General features: G+C 47.4%; 3 protein-coding genes across 9 annotated transcripts in view; 2 read left to right on the plus strand and 1 right to left on the minus strand.

The window, feature by feature from the left end:
• LOC130291329 (chemokine-like protein TAFA-1) overlaps window positions 1-21,457 on the minus strand; it is a 97,133-nt gene that overhangs the window by 30,581 nt on the left and 45,095 nt on the right. The window contains exon 1 of one of the 6 annotated variants that reach the window (XM_056539993.1): window positions 543-659. The exons of the other annotated variants lie outside the window; for them this stretch is intronic. Within the exon in view, the coding sequence (XP_056395968.1) occupies window positions 543-562 (20 nt within the window). The 5' untranslated portion in view covers window positions 563-659. Of the gene's footprint in view, window positions 1-542; window positions 660-21,457 lie in introns of those variants that run through there. 6 annotated transcript variants of the gene reach the window in all.
• CDK20 (cyclin dependent kinase 20) lies at window positions 596-13,274 on the plus strand. Its single transcript, XM_056539985.1, has 8 exons — window positions 596-792; window positions 4,081-4,194; window positions 8,411-8,599; window positions 10,752-10,873; window positions 11,079-11,141; window positions 11,215-11,338; window positions 11,998-12,153; window positions 12,948-13,274. The coding sequence occupies exons 1-8, from the start codon at window positions 718-720 to the stop codon at window positions 13,125-13,127; spliced, it is 1,023 nt and encodes a 340-aa protein (XP_056395960.1). The 5' UTR covers window positions 596-717; the 3' UTR covers window positions 13,128-13,274.
• The window catches only part of GATA1 (GATA binding protein 1), a 47,551-nt gene continuing 39,138 nt past the window's right edge, over window positions 13,045-21,457 (plus strand). Inside the window, exons 1-2 of one of the 2 annotated variants that reach the window (XM_056539981.1) lie at window positions 13,047-13,181; window positions 17,197-17,292. In XM_056539981.1, coding sequence (XP_056395956.1) covers window positions 17,201-17,292 — 92 coding nt within the window. In that variant the 5' untranslated portion in view covers window positions 13,047-13,181; window positions 17,197-17,200. Of the gene's footprint in view, window positions 13,182-17,196; window positions 17,293-21,457 lie in introns of both variants that reach the window. The other variant, XM_056539983.1, reaches the window with a different exon arrangement.

A 21,457-nucleotide genomic window follows, 5' to 3' on the forward strand; every position in this document is an offset into this window, starting at 1 on the left:
TGATGTCATCATGTCTATATGGGGGAACTGTGTGATGTCATCATGTCCATATGGGGGAACTGTGTGATGTCATCATGTCTATATGGGGGAACTGTGTGATGTCATCATGTCCATATGGGGGAACGGTGTGATGTCATCATGTCCATATGGAGGAACGGTGTGATGTCATCATGTCTATATGGGGGAACTGTCATTACAACGATTGGATATCGTTGTAATCGTATTCACCCAGACAATAAAGATAACATGTCATTTTGACCAAGAGGTACATTAAAAATAATCTCCCTAAAAATTTCCAAAATTCCAATGGGGTCCACAGCGCCTCCCCTGTCCTCAGGACGTGTGTGGTATTGTAGCTCATCCCATTGAATTGAATAGAGACAAGTTGTAATACCTCACACAACCTGAGGGCAAAGGGTGGCGCTGTTTAGGAATAAATAATCTCTATTCCATTCCATTTCTAATTGTTCTATTGACAGACAATAGATGTGAAGGCCAGAGATCCCGTGAATAAGACACCGGAAGAAGGAGCGGCCATGTACCGTCCCCTCATGCTCCTCATTCCCGTTTATTCGTTTCTCCCGCCTCTCCGTGACGCAAGCAAAAGGGGCGTTCCCCTTGCGGGTCACATGACGCTCGATCTCCTTTCCCGTTGCCTGGCAACACGGAGGAAGCGTCACTGCCTGTGGTCCGGGCCTGTGTGTGACCGTCGGGCGGATGGAGCAGTACAGTTTGCTCGGTCGGATCGGGGAAGGGGCTCACGGGATCGTGTTCAAGGCCAAACACATCGAGGTGACCGGAGGAGAAGGCGGGCACGTGAGGGGGGCTGTCAGGGTCACGTGATGGGGGTGCACTGATTTAAAGAGGTGCTGCAAGGGGCGTGTGTCACATATTGGGGAGAAAACGGGGGCAGGTGCCTTTACTTATAAGTCTTGTGGAGGTGGCAAAACTTTCCCCACGAAATCTGCATCAGTGGTCTTCACACTGTGGACCGCCCAGCTGGTGCAAAACTACAACTCCCAGCATGCCTAAGGCTGTCCTGTCATGCTGGGAGTTGTAGTTTTGCAAAAGCTGGAGGTCCTCAGTATGGAGACCACTGATCTATAGTTTTATATGTACACAAGAAATGGCGGTCAGTACAGGAGAGGAGAGATGGCGGTCAGTACAGGAGAGATGGCGGTCAGTACAGGAGAGGAGAGATGGCGGTCAGTACAGGAGAGGAGAGATGACGGTCAGTACAGGAGAGGAGAGATGGCGGTCAGTACAGGAGAGATGGCGGTCAGTACAGGAGAGGAGAGATGGCGGTCAGTACAGGAGAGGAGAGATGGCGGTCAGTACAGGAGAGGAGAGATGGCGGTCAGTACAGGCAGGAGAGGAGAGATGGTGGTCAGTACAGGAGAGGAGAGATGGTGGTCAGTACAGGAGAGGAGAGATGGAGGTCAGTACAGAAAAGGAGAGATGGCGGTCAGTACAGGAGAGGAGAGATGGCGGTCAGTACAGGAGAGGAGAGATGGCGGTCAGTACAGGAGAGGAGAGATGGCGGTCAGTACAGGAGAGGAGAGATGGCGGTCAGTACAGGAGAGGAGAGATGGCGGTCAGTACAGGAGAGGAGAGATGGCGGTCAGTACAGGAGAGGAGAGATGGCGGTCAGTACAGGAGAGGAGAGATGGCGGTCAGTACAGGAGAGGAGAGATGGCGGTCAGTACAGGAGAGGAGAGATGGCGGTCAGTACAGGAGAGGAGAGATGGCGGTCAGTACAGGAGAGGAGAGATGGCGGTCAGTACAGGAGAGGAGAGATGGCGGTCAGTACAGGAGAGATGGTGGTCAGGAGAGGCAGGAGAGGAGAGATGGCGGTCAGTACAGGAGAGGAGAGATGGCGGTCAGTACAGTACAGGAGAGGAGAAATGGCGGTCAGTACAGGAGAGGAGAGATGGCGGTCAGTACAGGAGAGGAGAGATGGCGGTCAGTACAGGAGAGGAGAGATGGCGGTCAGTACAGGAGAGGAGAGATGGCGGTCAGTACAGGAGAGGAGAGATGGCGGTCAGGAGAGGCAGGAGAGGAGAGATGGCGGTCAGTACAGGAGAGGAGAGATGGCGGTCAGTACAGGAGAGGAGAGATGGCGGTCAGTACAGGAGAGGAGAGATGGCGGTCAGTACAGGAGAGGAGAGATGGCGGTCAGTACAGGCAGGAGAGGAGAGATGGCGGTCAGTACAGGAGAGGAGAGATGGCGGTCAGTTCAGGAGAGGAGAGATGGCGGTCAGTACAGGCAGGAGAGGAGAGATGGCGGTAAGTACGGGAGAGGAGAGATGGCGGTCAGTACAGGAGAGGAGAGATGGCGGTCAGTACAGGAGAGGAGAGATGGTCAGTACAGGAGAGGAGAGATGGCGGTCAGTACAGGAGAGGAGAGATGGCGGTCAGTACAGGAGAGGAGAGATGGGGTCAGTACAGGAGAGGAGAGATGGCGGTCAGTACAGGAGAGGAGAGATGGCGGTCAGTTCAGGAGAGGAGAGATGGCGGTCAGTACAGGCAGGAGAGGAGAGATGGCGGTAAGTACGGGAGAGGAGAGATGGCGGTCAGTACAGGAGAGGAGAGATGGCGGTCAGTACAGGAGAGGAGAGATGGTCAGTACAGGAGAGGAGAGATGGCGGTCAGTACAGGAGAGGAGAGATGGCGGTCAGTACAGGAGAGGAGAGATGGGGTCAGTACAGGAGAGGAGAGATGGCGGTCAGTACAGGAGAGGAGAGATGGCGGTCAGTACAGGAGAGGAGAGATGGCGGTCAGTACAGGAGAGGAGAGATGGCGTCAGTACAGGAGAGGAGAGATGGCGGTCAGTACAGGAGAGGAGAGATGGCGGTCAGTACAGGAGAGGAGAGATGGCGGTCAGTACAGGAGAGGAGAGATGGCGGTCAGTACAGGAGAGGAGAGATGGCGGTCAGTACAGGAGAGGAGAGATGGCGGTCAGTTCAGGAGAGGAGAGATGGCGGTCAGTACAGGAGAGGAGAGATGGCGGTCAGTACAGGAGAGGAGAGATGGCGGTCAGTACAGGCAGGAGAGGAGAGATGGCAGTCAGTACAGGCAGGAGAGGAGAGATGGCGGTCAGTACAGGCAGGAGAGGAGAGATGGTGGTCAGTACAGGAGAGAAGAGATGGCGGTCAGGAGAGGAGAGGAGAGATGGCGGTCAGTACAGGAGAGGAGAGATGGCGGTCAGTACAGGAGAGGAGAGATGGCGGTCAGTACAGGAGAGTAGAGATGGCGATCAGTATAGGCAGGTGAGGAGAGATGGCGGTCAGTACAGGCAGTAGAGGAGAGATGGCGGTCAGGACGGGAGAGGAGAGATGGCGGTCAGGACGGGAGAGGAGAGATGGCGGTCAGGAGAGGAGAGGAGAGATGGCGGTCAGTACAGGAGAGGAGAGATGGCGGTCAGTACAGGAGAGGAGAGATGGCGGTCAGTACAGGAGAGGAGAGATGGCGGTCAGTACAGGAGAGGAGAGATGGCGGTCAGTACAGGAGAGTAGAGATGGCGATCAGTATAGGCAGGTGAGGAGAGATGGCGGTCAGTACAGGCAGGAGAGGAGAGATGGCGGTCAGGACGGGAGAGGAGAGATGGCGGTCAGGACGGGAGAGGAGAGATGGCGGTCAGGAGAGGAGAGGAGGGCGTTGTATTTTTCTGACAGCTGTAGAGCCGCAGGATGGAGAACGTTGCCCTAAGGCTCTTTTATAGTGGTCTCCAAACTGTGGACCTTCAGATATTGCAAAACTACAACTCTCAGCATGCTCAAACTGAGAGTTGTAGTTTTGCAGCATATCTGGAGGTCCACAGTTAGGTTGTAGTGGACTTTTCTTTTGTACTGTAGTAACCATCATTCTCCAGTATGTGGCACTAGAGCTCCTAGAAAAAATCTCTTCTCCCTTAATCCTCTTGGTCTGAAGAAATGCGATAGAACATGTGAAATATTGTGCCGGAAACAGAAAGTCAATCTCTCCACGAGCCGTTTTTATTGATGTTGTACCTCACCACCCCTCATGGGGGCGTTATTCGCTTATCTGGCATATGACATTCTCTTTTTCTGATTCTTTTAGACAGGAGAAGCTGTGGCCTTGAAAAAAGTGGCTCTGCGGAAACTAGAAGAAGGCATCCCAAACCAGGCCCTGCGGGAGATCAAGGCCCTGCGGGAGATCGAAGACAATCCATACGTGAGTCAGGAGGAATTACATGTGTAATGTGCAGAGCCATCCTCCTCATCCTCATCCTCCTCCTCATCCTCCTCCTCCTCATCCTCCTCCTCATCCTCCTCCTCATCCTCATCCTCCTCCTCATCCTCCTCATCATTCTCCTCCTCTTCCTCCTCCTCCTCATCCTCCTCCTCATCCTCCTCCTCTTCCTCCTCCTCTTCCTCATCCTCCTCCTCCTCCTCCTCCTCCTCCTCATCCTCCTCATCCTCCTCATCCTCCTCCTCCTCCTCCTCCTCCTCCTCCTCATCCTCCTCATCATCCTCCTCCTCTTCCTCCTCCTCTTCCTCCTCCTCCTCTGCCACCCCCATGGATCGTTGTATTCACTCCGTGTCCTGTCATTACTTTCTCCTCTTGTCCCTGTAAAGCAGTGTTTCCCAACCAGGGTGCCTCCAGCTTTTGCAAAACTAAAACTTCCAGCATGCCCGGACAGCCAAAGGCTGTCCGGGCATACAGGGAGTTGTAGTTTTGCAACAGCTGGAGGCACCCTGGTTGGGAAACGCTGCTATAAAGGATGGACTTCAAGGGGATTAAATACAAACAACACTCATCATCTATCCATGAAGTAGGTGACAAGTGATAGCTGAGGACCCCACAGATCACGAGAGAAGGGGCCCCAATTGATTGCTGAGTACAACCGCAGATCATAAGAATAGGGGCCCCAAGTGACAGCTGGGGACCCCTACAGATGTCAAATACATGGGGCTTCAAGTAATAGCTGGGGACCCCCACAGATCACAAGAGCAGGGACTCCGATAGTCGTGGAGCCCAACAGATAACAAGAACAGGGGACCCAGATGACTGCTGGGGACCCCCACAGATCACCAAAACAGACACCTGAATTGATAACTGGGGACTCTCACAGAACACAATAACAGGGTCTTCAAGAGATTGCTGGGGACCCCCACAGATCATGAGAAAAGGGGCCCCAATAATAACAGGGGCCCTAAGTGATAGCTAGGGACCCCCCACAGATTACAATAACAGGGGCCCTAAGTGATAGCTAGGGATCCCCACAGATTACAATAACAGGGGCCCTAAGTGATAGCTAGGGACCCCCACAGATTACAATAAGGGGCCCTAAGTGATAACTAGGGACCCTGACAGATTACTTGAACAGGGGCTCCAAGTGATAGCAGGTGACACCCACTGATCACAGGATCAGGGCCCCCAAGTGATTGCTGGGGACAATCGGAGATCATAGGACAAGGGGCTCCAAGTGACAGCCGGGGACACCACAGACGATGAGAAAAGGGGCCTCAATTGAATGCTGGGGATAACCACAGATCACAAGACCAGGGGCCCCAAGTGACTGCTGGAGACCCCCATATAGAACACAACAAAAGGAGCCCCACAGATCCCTATGTTCCCCGTCTTAAATGGGCACTGTCATTAACTTTTTTTTTTTATATCGCTAATATACATCAATTAGTTTTTTTTGTGTTTAAAATATGGTATTTTCCATATGAAATCCGGCCACTAGGGGTCTCCCTCTTAGTCAGCCTGCGCTCGCTCCCTGCCTGTCAATCAGACAGGCGGAAGCGAGCGATGTGAACGCCGGGGCTGCGCGCATTGGCTCACTGGCCTTGCGCGCCGCCCGTCCCTGCTCTGGCATGGACAGTCTGGAGGCAGCACGCGCACAGAATATCAGTGCTGCACTGATGCTCCAGGACTGTACATGTCCTTTTGGGTAAGTCTGATCTGAGGTCCAGGGTCTCTGCACGACAGTTCTGGCGAAGCTCCTATACTCCTACTCCCTGGATAGCACATGCAGTGAGAAACAAGGAGGAGACCCCGGAGCAGCCTGCCGTGCGATTGGCCACTCATCTCCAGATGGGAGCACTGCATAGACTAGGTAAGGGCGGAAGCCGGCGCCCAGCAGGCTTCAGTGACGTTGCGCCTGCTGGGGAAGTTGGCAGAGCGAGCAGCATTACGGCCATGACATTTTTTTTAAATGCAGGGACAGAAAAAAAAGATGGTGGGAGCTCTTCTTTAATGAATCAATGGTCGGACATGCAGACTTCCGCTCCATCCAACTGTGTGTGACTTAGAGCTTAATGGTGCACAGGGGTGTGGAAATGTAATAAAAAACTACTTGTCCACAGGACTAAAACGGAGCAAAATCTACTTGTCCCTCATGACGATCCACTTGTCCGGGCCAATTTAAAATTTTTCAATAACATATTCTCCAAAACCCCCCCCCCCAAAAAAATATATATAAATATATATATATATATATATATATATATATAATCGGTGAAATGAAATTGAAATAGTAAAAGATAATTTAGCAAATGTGGTTGTTTTCTTTTCTACACCATTTACCTTGTGGTTGAGATAACATGTTGTTTTGATACTTTATGTCGCCTGATTACAACGATACCAGATTTGTATAGTTTCTGTCATGTTTTACAAATGTAAAAAAATTCTGAACTTTTTCAAATATTTTTAATTGCCATTTTTGACCCCTGTAGCTTTTTTTTTTTCGCATACGAGGCTGTATGAGGGCTAAGTTTTTGCGCCATAATCTGTTTTTTTTATTGGTACCATTTTGGTATTGATCCGACTTTTTAAGTAAATCCCTTTTTAATTTTCTTTTCTGGGATATTATAAAAATTGCACTTTACATTTACGTCATTTACCGTATGGGATACATAATGTTATATTTTAATAGTTTGTACAATTAAGCACGCAGGGATACTAAATATGTTTATCTTTATTAGGTTCACATGTTTTTATATAGGAAAAGGTGGTGATTTAAACTTTTAACATGGAAGGGGTTAATGTGTGTCTTTTAAACCTTTTTTATTAAAACTTTTTTTTCTTTCCTTTTTTACACTTTATAAGACTTTAAGAGTATGTTCAAACTACGGAATTCTCGCGGAATTCCGCGATGTGAACATAACATTAGTGTGAATGGGTCTCCGTGAGACCCGTTCACACTGCAGAATTTCCGTGACGGACAATTCCGCCGCTGAAATTGTTCCACGCAAAGAAAGAACATGTTCATTCTTTGCGCGGATTCCGCGAGCACTGCATAGCCTTCAATGGTGACGGCTCAGTGCCCCGCGGCCCTAGCGCTGAAGTTACTTTGGCAGTGGCCGCCAGGCGGAATCTCCGCTCGCGGAATTCAGCGAGCGGAGATTCCGTAGTGTGAACGAGGCCTTAGGAGGAATCATTGGATTCCTCATACAGATCAATAGAGTTCTATTGAACTCCATTGATCTGTGTGCTCTGCAATCCATTGATAGAGCCTGGTCCAGCCAGGCTCTATCAATGACCGAGCCACAGACACCAGGGAAGCAGAGATATGGCCTCCGGCTACCTCTATAGTGGATCTCCCCCCCCCCCCCCCGCGATCACGCTGCGGGGGAGGGGCGATCCACCCCACTAGCCCACCGGGAGCATTCACATGTCCCAAAGCTGACAGTGGCGATCCAAAGGGTTAATAGCCAGCCACGGCGATCGCTGCATGCTGGCTATTAGCGGCGGCCCCTGGCTTCTGAGAACAGCTGGGGGCTGCAGAGTACGGAGCGGGCACAAGTTGGTAGCTCCATACAGACTACTGAGCACCATCGCGCTTGTCAGGTCCGGCCCTGCTTACCCGAAGCCAGGCTAAGGGCCGGAAAAATTCACCTGCTCGGTGCCCGGAACTGCATGTCCCGGGAGTCGGGAGATAGGAGTTCCACATCCCTGGTGCAGCAGTGCACATGTCTGACTGCCCCTGTCTAAAGTTTATGGCGACCTCCCGACTGATGACTGGGGTGGAGAGAAAGGTCGGGCATGTTGGATCTTTACCTCCCGACCCTTTTGTTCTTGGAGAGATAATTCGGCTCCAGAGCTGTCTGACTATAGCTTACCCCTCCCCCAGGCAGCTTCCCTCTTCTGTCCCCCAGTGGTTGATATATTCCAGTGTTTCCCAACCAGTGTGCCTCCAGCTGTTGCAAAACTACAACTCCCAGCATGCCCAGACAGCCTTTTATTTCCCATTCTCAAAGTGATTGAGTTATTTCTCTACTTTACTCCCACTGTTATACTAGTTTTTTATGTTATTTCTTCTGTTTCTATACCTAATTTTCCTAAATCTGTATCGACCTCCTTGGCGCCAGTCTCATACGCTGGTGTCATGGGGGGAGAACAGTACTTGGGGCTTCATTACGCTCCTTTTATGTATTTGCAGGTAGTTAAGCTGAGGGAGGTGTTCCCACATGGCACGGGATTCGTCCTGGTCTTTGAGTACATGCTCTCAGACCTCTCCGAAGTCATCAGGAACTCCGACCAACCCCTCACGGAAGCCCAGGTCAAAGGTTACATGATGATGTTATTGAAAGGAGTCAAGTTCTGCCATGAAAACTCCATCATGCATCGGGTAAGTAAGTGTGATCGCGCTTACACCATTACCTACAGACAGTGAAGGAAAAAAGTATTTGACCCCCTGCTGATTCTGTACATTTACAGGCTGACAGATAAATGATCAGACTATAAATTTAAAGGAGATATATCATACTTAAAAAAATTATCCCCTATCCGCAGGATAGGGAATAAGGTTAAGATCACAGGCATCCGAAAGCTGGGACCCCCTGCGATCTCTTGCATGAGCCCCCTGCTCTCCCTGGGAACAGAACGTCATGACCCCCTCACGAAGTGGTGGCTGACATGCCTCCTCCATATATGTCTATGGGAGAGTCGTTCAGGTATCTCTGGCTCTTCCATAGACATATAGAGTGGTTGTGTTGGCCGCTGCTTTGTGTGGGGGCTGTCATGCACTGTTCCAGGGGAGAGCAGGGGGGCTCGTGCAGGAGATCGCCGGCGGTCCTAGCGGTTGGAACCCCCACATTTTAAAACGTATCCCCTGTCCTGCTGCAGATGGGGGAAAAGTTTTTATGCATGATAGTTCTCCTTTAATGGTCAGTTTATTTGAACAGTGCAAGACAGAATAACAACAAAAAAATACCGAAAATTGATTCCCATTTTACTCAGTGAAATAGGTATTTTATTCCCTATCAATCAGCAAGATTTCTTGCTCCCAGTTATCTTTTTTTTCAGGTAATAAACTGAGATTAGGAGCACTTTCTTAAAGGGAACACTCTTAATCTCAGCTTGTTACCTGTATAAAAGACACATGTCCACAGAATCAGATTCCAAACTCTCCACCATGGCCAAGACCAAAGAGCTGTCCAAGGATGTCAGGGACAAGATGGTAGACCTACACAAGACTGGAATGGGCTACAAGACCAAAGATCTGTCCAAGGATGTCAGGGACAAGATGGTGACCTACACAAGACTGGAATGGGCTACAAGACGAAAGAGCTGTCCAAGGATGTCAGGGAAAAGATGGTGACCTACACAAGACTGGAATGGGCTACAAGACCAAAGAGCTGTCCAAGGATGTCAGGGACAAGATGGTGATCTACACAAGAATGGAATGGGCTACAAGACTAAAGATCTGTCCAAGGATGTCAGGGACAAGATTGTAGACCTACACAAGACTGGAATGGGCTACAAGACCAAAGATCTGTCCGAGGATGTCAGGGCAAGATGGTTACCTACACAAGACTGGAATGGGCTACAAGATGAAAGAGCTGTCCAAGGATGTCAGGGACAAATGGTAAACCTACACAAGGCTGGAATGGGTATATGACCAAAGAGCTGTCCAAGGATGTCAGGTACAAGATGGTGACCTACACAAGGATGGAATGGGCTACAAGACAAAAGAGCTGTCCAAGGATGTCAGGTACAAGATGGTGACCTACACAAGACTGGAATGGGTACAAGATCATCGCCAAGCAGCTTGGGGAGAAGGTTACAACAGTTGGTGCAACATTTTTGGAAGAAACGCAAAATATCTGCCAATCTCCCTTAGTCGGGGGCTTCATGCAAGATCTCACCTCGGGGGGCTACAATGGTCATGAGAACAGTGAGGAATTAGCCCAGAACTACATAGAAGGATCTTGTCAATGATCTCAAGGCAGCTGGGACCATAATCACCAAGAAAACAATTGGTAACACACTACATCATGAAGGACTGAATTCTGCAGAAAGACCAGAAAGGTCTCCCTACTCAAGGAAGCTCATGCACAGGCCTGTCTGAAGTTTGCCAATGGACCTCTGAATCATTCAATTTTGTCCCTGACATCCTTGGACAGCTCTTTGGTCTTGGCCATTGTGGAGAGTTTGGAATCTGATTGATTCCTTGTGGACAGGTGACTTTTATACAGGTAACAAGCTGAGATTAGGAGTGTTCCTTTAAGAGAGTGCTCCTAATCTCAGCTCGTTACCCATATAAAAGACACCTGGGAGCCAGAAATCTTGCTGATTGATAGGCGATCAAATACTTATTTTACTGAGTAAAATGCTTATTTGAAATGAGTTTTTCTGGATTTTTAGTTGTTATTATGTCTCTCACTCATTAAAATTATAGACTGATCAGTGGGAAAATGTACAGAATCTGCAGGGGGATCAAATATTTTTTTTTCCTTCACTGTACTTCTCACCCAACATCCTCTGCTCCATTTTTCCAGGACCTCAAACCAGCAAATCTTCTCATCAGCTCCACCGGGCTTCTCAAGATTGCAGATTTCGGCCTAGCGAGAGTCTTTTCTAATGACAGGGGACGCCTGTACAGTCATCAAGTGGCCACCAGGTGGGTCATTGAGTGGTACCCAACCTGGGGCTCTCCAGCTGTTGTAAAATTACAACATTGTGTCAGGACATGCTGGGAGTTGTAGTTTTTCGCAACAGCTGGAGAGCAGCATAAACATAATATGGAACTGCCTCCATTTTAGTTGCTTCGTCCTGGTTCATGTAAGAATAAATCCTTTCCGTTTCTGATCCCATGTGACTTATAGATGGTACCGAGCGCCTGAGCTGCTTTATGGAGCTCGCAAATATGACGAGGGAGTCGATCTGTGGTGAGTACCTTGTGCCCGTCCCGATAATTACATTGAGCAGTATAGGTTTGGTAACCCCCGTTCTTCCCTTTAGGGCTGTGGGCTGTATTTTTGGGGAACTCCTGAACAGTTCTCCCCTCTTCCCCGGAGAAAATGACATTGAGCAGCTGTGCTGTGTACTCCGAACTCTGGGGACGCCTACTGCAAAGACCTGGCCGGTGAGTGGCTTTCCTGCGTGGTAGCATTTTATGTTAATGGCTGCTGTTATGTTAAAGGGGTACTCCAGCATTTAAAAACTTATCCCCTATCCAGAGGATAGGTCAGTGTTTCCCAACCAGGGTGTCTCCGGCTGTTGCAAAACTACAAGAACTGCAGATTCTTGTAACTTTGGCGCAGTTCGCGGCGATATCACTCCATGTTTTCTGTTGTTTTTCCATACGATGGCAGAGTTATCAGAGTGAATGTGAGCCCCGTAAAAAGTTAAATGACAATTCCAGCTCTGCTACATCTGTCCCAGTTATGTTATCAGTGGCCCCAACAAGTCGTGCGACAAATTCAGCCCTGCTACATCTGTCAATAATCCTATAAGTCACCGTTTCCCAACCAGGGTGCCTCCAGCTGTTGCAAAACTACAACTCCCAGCATGCCCGGACAGCCTTTGGCTGTCCGGGCATGCTGGGAGTTGTAGTTTTGCAACAGCCGGAGACACCCTGGTTGGGAAACACTGACCTACTGTGTTGCACAAATAGTTAATAAAGTTAATTGAAAATCTGAAAGAAAGAAAAAATAATAATATCATTGATTATGTAGAACCCTTTTGAATGTTCCTGGTTTCACCTGTTACCATGTTATCACATCGATTCTCTTTACGTTCTAGGAAATCACAGAACTTCCAGATTATAATAAGATTTCATTCAAAGAACACCGCCCTCTCCCTCCGGAACGCATCGTCCCAGACACCTCGCCCGAGGCTCTGCAGCTCCTTATGCGTTTCCTGGTGTATCCATCCAGCCAGAGGATTCGAGCAACGGAGGTAAAGTCATGTTATACACAGCAGTCCACACATCTTACACTCTATGCCAGCAATATAAGGGCTATATAGGAAGAATAATAAATCCTGCAGGATGGTATCCCATAAAAACCTTGTTACTTTATCTCTTCTTAATTCGGATAGGCGTGGCCAGGGGTTCACTATGCTCTCCTGCCTCCACGCCTATCCCCTATACCTCAGCGCTGGGACTGCTGTATGATGGACACATCATAGCATGTGCCCCCCTTGATTTTTATATCTATAGGAATTGACACAGCAATCGCTGGCTCCCCCGGCCAGCACTCGCTCCCTGCCTCTAGCATTGTACCGGCAGCGGTGTCAGACAGCAGGAGCGAGTGCTGGCCGCGGGAGCCAGCACTTGCTGTGTAAATTCCTATCGGTCGGCGCACACATAAAAATCAAGGTGGCGTCACTACGGCTGGAGCGGGGGGACCCTGGTAAGTATAAGTCCCCGCCCAGTGGACTACTTGCGGGCTCGGACTTTATTACTTCATATCTTCACCATCCCTGGGGGCAAAAACGCCCTCCAGGGATGGTGAGGATACAGATTTTATCATATAGAAAGTGTTGCCAAGTGTTATATATGGTAAAATCTAATGATTGGTTCCCTTTAAAGCAACACAACACCATAAGGTGGGCACCTTCTACCTCATCCTTACCACTGTTGTATAAGGATAACATCACCCTTTTATTATAAGTACCTATAGATCAGTGGTATGCTCCAGGCCCCTCCCACATTTGCTCCCGATCACCGTTCTCCGTTTATTCTCTTACAGGCTCTTCTCCATCCTTATTTCTTTCGGGAGCCCCTTCCTGCTCATCATTCGGAGCTGCCTATTCCCCAAAGGGGGGGAAGAAGAAGCAGACAACTTCAGAGAGAGTTTCACACGGAAGAACCTGTATCCGACAGCCTGCTAGACCCCGCGCTCTTGACCGACTACCTCCATGGTCTCTGACTGCAGTTTAGGCCTTTCCTACTGAGGACACTTATATTTAAGACTTTATTGTAGGTAGGTAGGGGGCGGTGGGGGGGGGGATCTCTGAGAACTTCACAACTTTTTGGTTGAAATAGGGCAGTGTTTCTTAACCAGTGCGCCTCCAGCTGTTGCAAAACTACAACTCCCAGCATGCCCGGACAGCCAACGGCTGTCCGGGCATGCTGGGAGTTGTAGTTTTGCAACAGCTGGAGCCACACTGCATGGGAAACACTGCTATGAGGAATGTCTCTCTTTGGTGAGTCCCTCCTTTCTGCCATTGTCAGACACCCATAACACTAGTCTATTATTTTTATTAATTATGATTTTTTTTTTTTTTTTTTAAATAATAAAATATTTTTTTACTTCATATAGGCCTTAACATGTATTAATGGCACTGAGTTGCTCAATGAATTTCTTCACCCCTCTCCCTTTCCCTGCCGCTGAGGGTTAGTGAGCGGGATGGGGCAGGGATGGGCGCAGCACAGTGGGTTATCTGGGTGCCAGAGATAAGGATTGCTAGTCAGTCATTCCGGGCTCAGGGGTGTGTGGGGAGCTTAATGTCTCAGCACTTTGTGTGACAGCCAAAAAAAAAAAAAAAACACTTGACAAGGGACATTACAGCGAGCTTAACCCGTCCCCTGCCGCAGAGCTTTATGCTGACTTTGTCGCTTTGCCCATTAAGGAACCGTTGTCTATGTAATCGACATTTTGGCTTTATCCCAGTGCTGTGCTTTTTAACCCTTGACTTCACATCTGTGGGATATTTTCAGGGTTGCACCTTGTATGTCAATGGCAAAAATGTATTAGGGAATGGAATGGTTTAAAGGACAAGTATCATGAACAACAACTTATCCCCTATCTGAAGGATAGGGGATATGTTTTAGATTGTGGGGGGGGGGGGGGTCTGAGCGCTGACACCCCCCCTCATCTCCTGTTTGGAGCCCCGGTTCGCTAGCACAGGAGCGCGTCACGACCCCCCGTCCTAAGCAGAGGCTGCCACACCCCCTCCATAAAGCTCTATGGGAGAGCCAAAGATTGCCAAATGGCTCTCCTATAGAGATTTATGGAGGGGGCGTGGCGGCCTCCGATTCGGGCGGGGGTCGTGATGCAATCCTGTGCTAGAGAACCGGGGCTCCAAACAGGAGATCGCGGGGGGGTCCAGTGCTCGGACCCCCCATGATCTAAAACTTATCCCCTATCCGCTATAAGTTTTTTTCATAATACTTGTCTTTAAAAGGAGCACTGTGATGCAGGACAACTTATCCCTTATCCAAAGGATAGGGGAAAAGTGTGTTATCACGGGGGGGGTTCATTCTCTGGGACCCCCCGCGATCTTCTTCACGGCACCCTGGCTCTCCCCAGGAACGGAGCGTGTCAACCCCTGCATGAAGCGGTGATGACACCCCCTCCATGCATCTCTATGGGAGAGTCGTATCTCTGATTCTCCCATAGAGATGCATGGAAGGGACGTGTTGACCTCCGCTTGGTACAGGGGTCGACAGTCTCTTTGCACAGAGCAGAGATCGCTCCGTGCACGAGGAGAGCTGGGCGCCAGGCAGGGGATAGCTGGGAGTCCCAGTAGTTGGACCCCCCGTGATCAGACACTTTTCTCTTACCCTTTGGATAGGGGATAAGTTGTCCTGCCCCACAGTACTCCTTTAAATAGCAATCGCTTAATAAGGAGTCATCGCTGGAATTGCTGCCGCCATCACAAGGAGGAGATATATATATAATCCAAGGCACAAAATATCAGCAGTACACCCGTAAATTAAAGTGCAAAAAATGGGAGTTTATTGACCCATATCAAATATGGGTCAATAAATTTGATATGGGTCAATAAACTTCCATTTTTTGCACTTTCATTTACGGGTGTACTGCTGATATTTTGTGCCTTGGGTTATCTATGCAGCCTGCGATTGGGACTGCACCCCTCTGCCTTCACCCCGGGACTTTCTAACTACTGTGGTAGTGCTGCCTACCCTTTAGATTGATTATATATATATATATAGATTGGAAATGAACATGTTCTCTTATCTTCTGTGATGACATAGGGCCGTTCCCAATGCAGTCATTCCATAAGGTATCCTATAGATCAGATCTGGGCATGGGAGTCAGTGTGGCCGACACTACAACTCCCTATCATTCTGCTTTCCTAGACTCCTGGGTGGAAATTCCATGTATGTCATGTAATGTTCCTTGCATCATCTTATACAGAAATGTAGACTAAAGTAAGGCTGTCCGGGCATGCTGGGAGTCCTAGTTTTGCAACAGCTGGAGGCACCCTGGTTGGGAAAAACTATTTAAGGAAATGTCCAGGATTAGAAAAACACACCTGATTTCTTCCAAAAACAGCGCCACATGTGTAATCAGGTTATTTGGGGTATTACAACTTTGGTCCGTTCACTTCAATGGAACTGCGCTGCAATACTGCACAGAACCTGAGGACAGGGTTGGCGCTTTTTTGGAAGAAATTAGCTCTGTTTTTATCCTGGATAACCCCTTTACTATATACAAACCACTTAAAGGGACACACAACCACGATTGGTCCAGCGAACGCAGAAAAACAAAGGTTCAGTGGATTTTCCCTAAGGGTGAAGTAAACTCCCTTGAGAAAACTTGCATAGAATAATGATATATGCACAGAGTCTGGTTTAGGAAGGGGTGCCCTACGACAACCTTTTACCAACCTGTGCCCCACCACTGTTGCTAAACTACAATGCCCAACATGCCAGGCAGCCAACAGTTGGAAATCACTACCCTATAAGGCTGTGTTTTTCAACCAGTGTGCCTCCAGCTGTTGCAAAACTACAACTCCCAGGATGCCTAGACAACCTAAGGCTGTCCGGACATGCTGGGAGTTGTGGTTTTGCAGCAGCTGGAGGCACCCTGGTTGGGAAACACTACCAGAAGGCTGTGTTTTTCAACCAGGATGCCTCTAGCTGTTGCAAAACTACAACTCCCAAGATTCCTAGTTAGCCAACAGTTGGAAACCACTACCCTATAGGACATTGTTTCCCAAACAGTGTACCTCCAGCTGTTGCAAAACTACAACTCCCAGCATACTATGAGTTGTAGTTTTGCAACAGCTGAAGTTACACTGATTGGGAAACACTGCTATAAGAATTGGCTTTCTTTTGGGTGGACTCATTTCTATTTTACTCTGCCCTCTATAGTTCTTCTGAACTGAAATTTGATTGCTATAGGGTAGTTTCCCATCCAGGGTGCCTCCAGCTGTTGCAAAACTACAACTCCCAGCATGCCCGGACAGCCAAAGGCTGTCCGGGCATGCTGGGAGTTGTAGTTTTGCAACATCTGGAGGCACCCTGGATGGGAAAGGCTGCTATAGAGTCTCACTCAGTAAAACTGCAGGGGATGGTTGCAGTAAACTTAAAGGGGTACTCCGGTGGAAAACATTTTTTCTTAAATCAACTGGTGCCAGAAAGTTAAACAAATTGTTTCTATTAAAAAAATCTTTACCCTTCCAGTACTTTTTAGCAGCTGTGTGCTACAGAGAAAATTCTTTTCTTTTTGAATTTCTTTTTTGTCTTGACCACAGTGCTCTCTGCTGACACCTGATGCCTGTATCAGGAACTGTCCAGAGCAGGAGAAAATCCCCATAGCAAACCTTTGCTACTCTAGACAGTTCCTGACACGGACAGAGGTGTCAGCAGAGAGCACTGTTGTCAGACAGAAAATAAATAAAAAAAGAAAAGAATTTCCTCTGTAGCATACAGCTGCTAAAAAGTACTGGAAGGGTAAAGATTTTTTAAAAGAAGTAATTTACAAATCTGTTTAACTTTCTGGCACCAGTTGATTTAAAAAAAAGTTTTTCACCGGAGTACCCCTTTAATACAAATGCTAAAGACCAACCTTACACTTGGTTTCAGGACACCCACTTTAAGGCAGCTATAAGGCCGAGTCGTCCATTTATATATGAGCGGCATAAGGGCAGAACAAGGTGCTCCATTGGTTTCCTTTTATTCCATGCAATCCTGTGTTTCCTTGGGGATAAGCAGTGTCTGGTAACCACTTATCTCCCTCCCTCTAGTGAAATGCTCACCCGGCTGATAGGACATGATTATGAGGGAGTCTGGAGAGGTTGCTATTGGCTGAGCAATCACTTTTACAGGCGGCTATCTTGTATGTAAGTCCAGCTTTATTTATAGCCGTCCTGTCCCCATTGTTGTGTATAATATACATACACACACACATATATATATATATATATATATATATACACACAGTGGTCCCTCAAGTTACAATATTACAAGTTACAATATTAATTGTTTCCAGGACAACCATTGTATGTTGAAACCATTGTATGTTGAGACCATATCTCTATGGAAACCTGGTAATTGGTTATGAAGCCCCAAAATGTCATCCAAAAATAGGAAAAAGTGAGAATTAAAGAAAAATAAGTAGATAATTAATACAGATAAAGCAAATCCTTATATATAAAAGTAATAAAGATCTGCTGGGAGCTGTAATCACTGTCTATGTAGAGGACAGGAGCTTCTTCAGGGTCCTGTACAGTACACAGTGTCCTAAAAAAGTAATGGAGCCGCCCTCACCTGGTGTCCAAAGGAGCAGCTAACCCTGGGACAGGTAAAGAGTACAGAACATGTAATACCTCCCCTGTACTGTAGGGGGCACTACCAGACACCAGTCAGTGCATACACTTCAGTAATACAGGTAAAGAGTACAGAACATGTAATACTTCCCTGTACTGTAGGGGGCGCTACCAGACACCAGTCACTGCATACACTTCAGTAATACAGGTAAAGAGTACGGAACATGTAATACCTCCCTGTACTGTAGGGGGTGCTACCAGACACCAGTCAGTGCATACACTTCAGTAATACAGGTAAAGAGTACAGAACATGTAATACCTCCCTGTACTGTAGGGGGCACTACCAGACACCAGTCAGTGCATACACTTCAATAATACAGGTAAAGAGTAGTACAGAACATGTAATACCTCCCTGTACTGTAGGGGGCGCTACCAGACACCAGTCAGTGTATGCACTTCAGTAATACAGGTAAAGAGTACAGAACATGTAATACCTCCATGTACTGTAGGGGGCACTACCAGACACCAGTCAGTGCATACACTTCAGTAATACAGGTAAAGAGTAGTACAGAACATGTAATACCTCCCTTTACTGTAGGGGGCGCTACCAGACACCAGTCAGTGTATGCACTTCAGTAATACAGGTGTTTTACCAGTGAATGCCCATTTCTATTGGTCAGTTCTTCCGGCCATTGACACGTTTCACAGATCTGGATTGTCCGTAGTATTGTATGTTGAGTCTGGTTTCCAGAAAGGACCATTGTATGTTGAGGGATCACTGTATATACTCACACACACATTCACAGGGAAAAAAAATAGAAAATATATATATATTGGCATCCTTGCAATTTTTCTAGAAAATGAGGTATTTCTCACAGAAAAGGATTGCAGTAACACATGTTTTGCTATACACATGTTTATTCCCTTTGTGTTTATTGGAACTAAACCAAAAAAGGAGGAAAAAAGGCAAATTGGACGTAATGTCACCAAACTCCAAAAATGGGCTGGACAAAATTATTGGCACCTTTCAAAATTGTGGAAAAATAAGATTGTTTCAAGCATGTGATGTTCCTTTATACTCACCTGGGGCAAGTAACAGGTGTGGGCAATATAAAAATCACACCTGAAAGCAGATAAAAAGGAGAGAAGTTCAGTCTTTGCATTGTGTGTCTGTGTGTGCCACACTAAGCATGGACAACAGAAATAGGAGAAGAGAACTGTCTGAGGACTTGAGAACCAAAATTGTGGAAAAATATCAACAATCTCAAGGTTACAAGTCCATCTCCAGAGATCTAGATTTGTCTTTGTCCACAGTGCGAAACATTATCAAGAAGTTTACAAACCATGGCACTGTAGATAATCTCCCTGGGCGTGGACAGAAGAGAAAAATTGATGAAAGGTGTCAACGCAGGATGGTCCAGATGGTGGATAAGCAGCCCCAAACAAGTTCCAAAGATATTCAAGCTGTCCTGCGGGCTCAGGGAGCATCAGTGTCAGTGCGAACTATCCGTCCACATTTAAATGAAATGAAACGCTATGGAGGAGACCCAGGAGGACCCCACTATGGAGGAGACCCAGGAGGACCCCACTATGGAGGAGACCCAGGAGGACCCCACTATGGAGGAGACCCAGGAGGACCCCACTATGGAGGAGACCCAGGAGGACCCCACTGCTGACACAGAGACATAAAAAAGCAAGACTACATTTTATCAAAATGAACTTGAGTAACTAAAATCCTTCTGGGAAAACGTCTTGTGAACAGATGAGACCAAGATAGAGCTTTTTGGTAAAGCAAATCATTCTACTGTTTACCGAGAATGGAATGAGGCCTACAAAGAAAAGAACACAGTACCTACAGTGACATATGGTGGAGGTCAATGATGTTTTGGGTTGTTTTGCTGCCTCTGGCACTGGGGGCCTTGAATGTGTACAAGACATCATTAAATCTGAGGATTACCAATGGATTTTGGGTCGCACTGTACAGCCCAGTGTCAGAAAGCTGGGTTTGTGTCCGAGATCTTGGGTCTTCCAGCAGGACAATGACCCCAAACATACATCAAAAAGCCCCCAGAAGTGGACGGCAACAAAGCGCTGGAGAGTTCTGAAGTGTCAGCAATGAGTCCAGATCTAAATCCCATTGATCACCTGTGGAGAGATCTTAAAATTACTGTTGGGAAAAGGCGCCGTCCAATAAGAGACCTGGAGCAGTTTGTAAAGGAAGAGTGGTCCAACATTCCGGCTGAGAGGTGTAAGAAGCTTATTGATGGTTATAGGAAGAGTGGTCCAACATTCCGGCTGAGAGGTGTAAGAAGCTTATTGATGGTTATAGGAAGACACTGATTTCAGTTATTTTTTCCAAAGGGTGTGCAACCAAATATTAAGTTAAGGGTGCCAATAATTTTGTCCAGACCATTTTAGGAGTTTGGTGACATTATGTCCAATTTGCTTTTTTTCCTCCTTTTTTGGTTTAGTTCCAATACACACAAAGGGAACAAACGTGTATAGCAAAACGTGTGTTACTGCAATCCTTTCCTGTGAGAAATACTTCATTTTCTAGAAAGATTTCAGGGGTGCCAATATTTATGGCCATGACTGTATAATTACTAGGGATGTACCAATAGTCATGCAAATGTCCCCTATACCGGCAGGCCATTAACAAAAAAATTCCTTTCACCTTCCCTCTGCTCCCAGGTTGAAGTTTTTCAACAGCTGGAGGCACACTGGTTGGGAAACACTGGCTTAGAGGTTTAAATAGCATACAGCTTGCCAACACCAGAACTAGGACCTGTTTAGTGGAACTGCATAAGCATCAGTTCCCTATTGCAGCTAAGACTAATTTCCAGCAGCTTTACGATCAGCAGCCAGAGGTTATTTTTTACCATTGTGATAGACCAGGGTGCCTCCAGCTGTTGCAAAACTACAACTCCCAGCATGCCCGGACAGCCTTTGGCTGTCCGGGCATGCTGGGAGATGTAGTTTTTCAACAGCTGGAGAAACACTGGTTGCGTTCACACCACGTTTTTGCGATACATTACCTGTATACGTTTTCAATGTGAAAACCGTACAGAACCGTATTGAAAACCGTACGCATTGACTCTCCATTGAAAACCGTACGCCAAACCATGCATCCGGTGGCATCCGTTTTGCGTCTTGTACGGTTTTGTCCGTTTTTTTTTTTTTACTTCACCCAAAACCGTAGCCTACCACGGTTTTTGGTTCAGGTGAAAAACCGTCTTGAAACCATATACGTTTTTTTAACATGGGAGTCAATGGGAACCGTACAGAACTGTATGTGCTTACAGTTCCATCTGGTTTGCACCATACGGTTTTTTACTTTGCACAGTATTTTTTGCGTACGGTTCCATCTGGTTTGCACCATACGGTTTTTTACTTTGCACAGTTTTTTTTGCGTACGGTTCCATCTGGTTTGCACCGTACGTTTTTTGACTTTGCACAGTATTTTTTGTGTACGGTTCCATCTGGTTTGCACCGTACGTTTTTTGACTTTGCACAGTATTTTTTGCGTACGGTTCCATCTGGTTTGCACCGTACGTTTTTTGACTTTGCACAGTATTTTTTGCATACGGTTCCATCTGGTTTGCACCGTACGTTTTTTGACTTTGCACAGTATTTTTTGTGTACGGTTCCATCTGGTTTGCACCGTACGTTTTTTGACTTTGCACAGTATTTTTTGCGTACGTTCCATCTGGTTTGCACCGTACGTTTTTTGACTTTTCAC

The sequence above is a fragment of the Hyla sarda genome, chromosome 9, assembly GCF_029499605.1.
Source record: "Hyla sarda isolate aHylSar1 chromosome 9, aHylSar1.hap1, whole genome shotgun sequence".
Lineage (NCBI taxonomy): Eukaryota > Metazoa > Chordata > Amphibia > Anura > Hylidae > Hyla > Hyla sarda.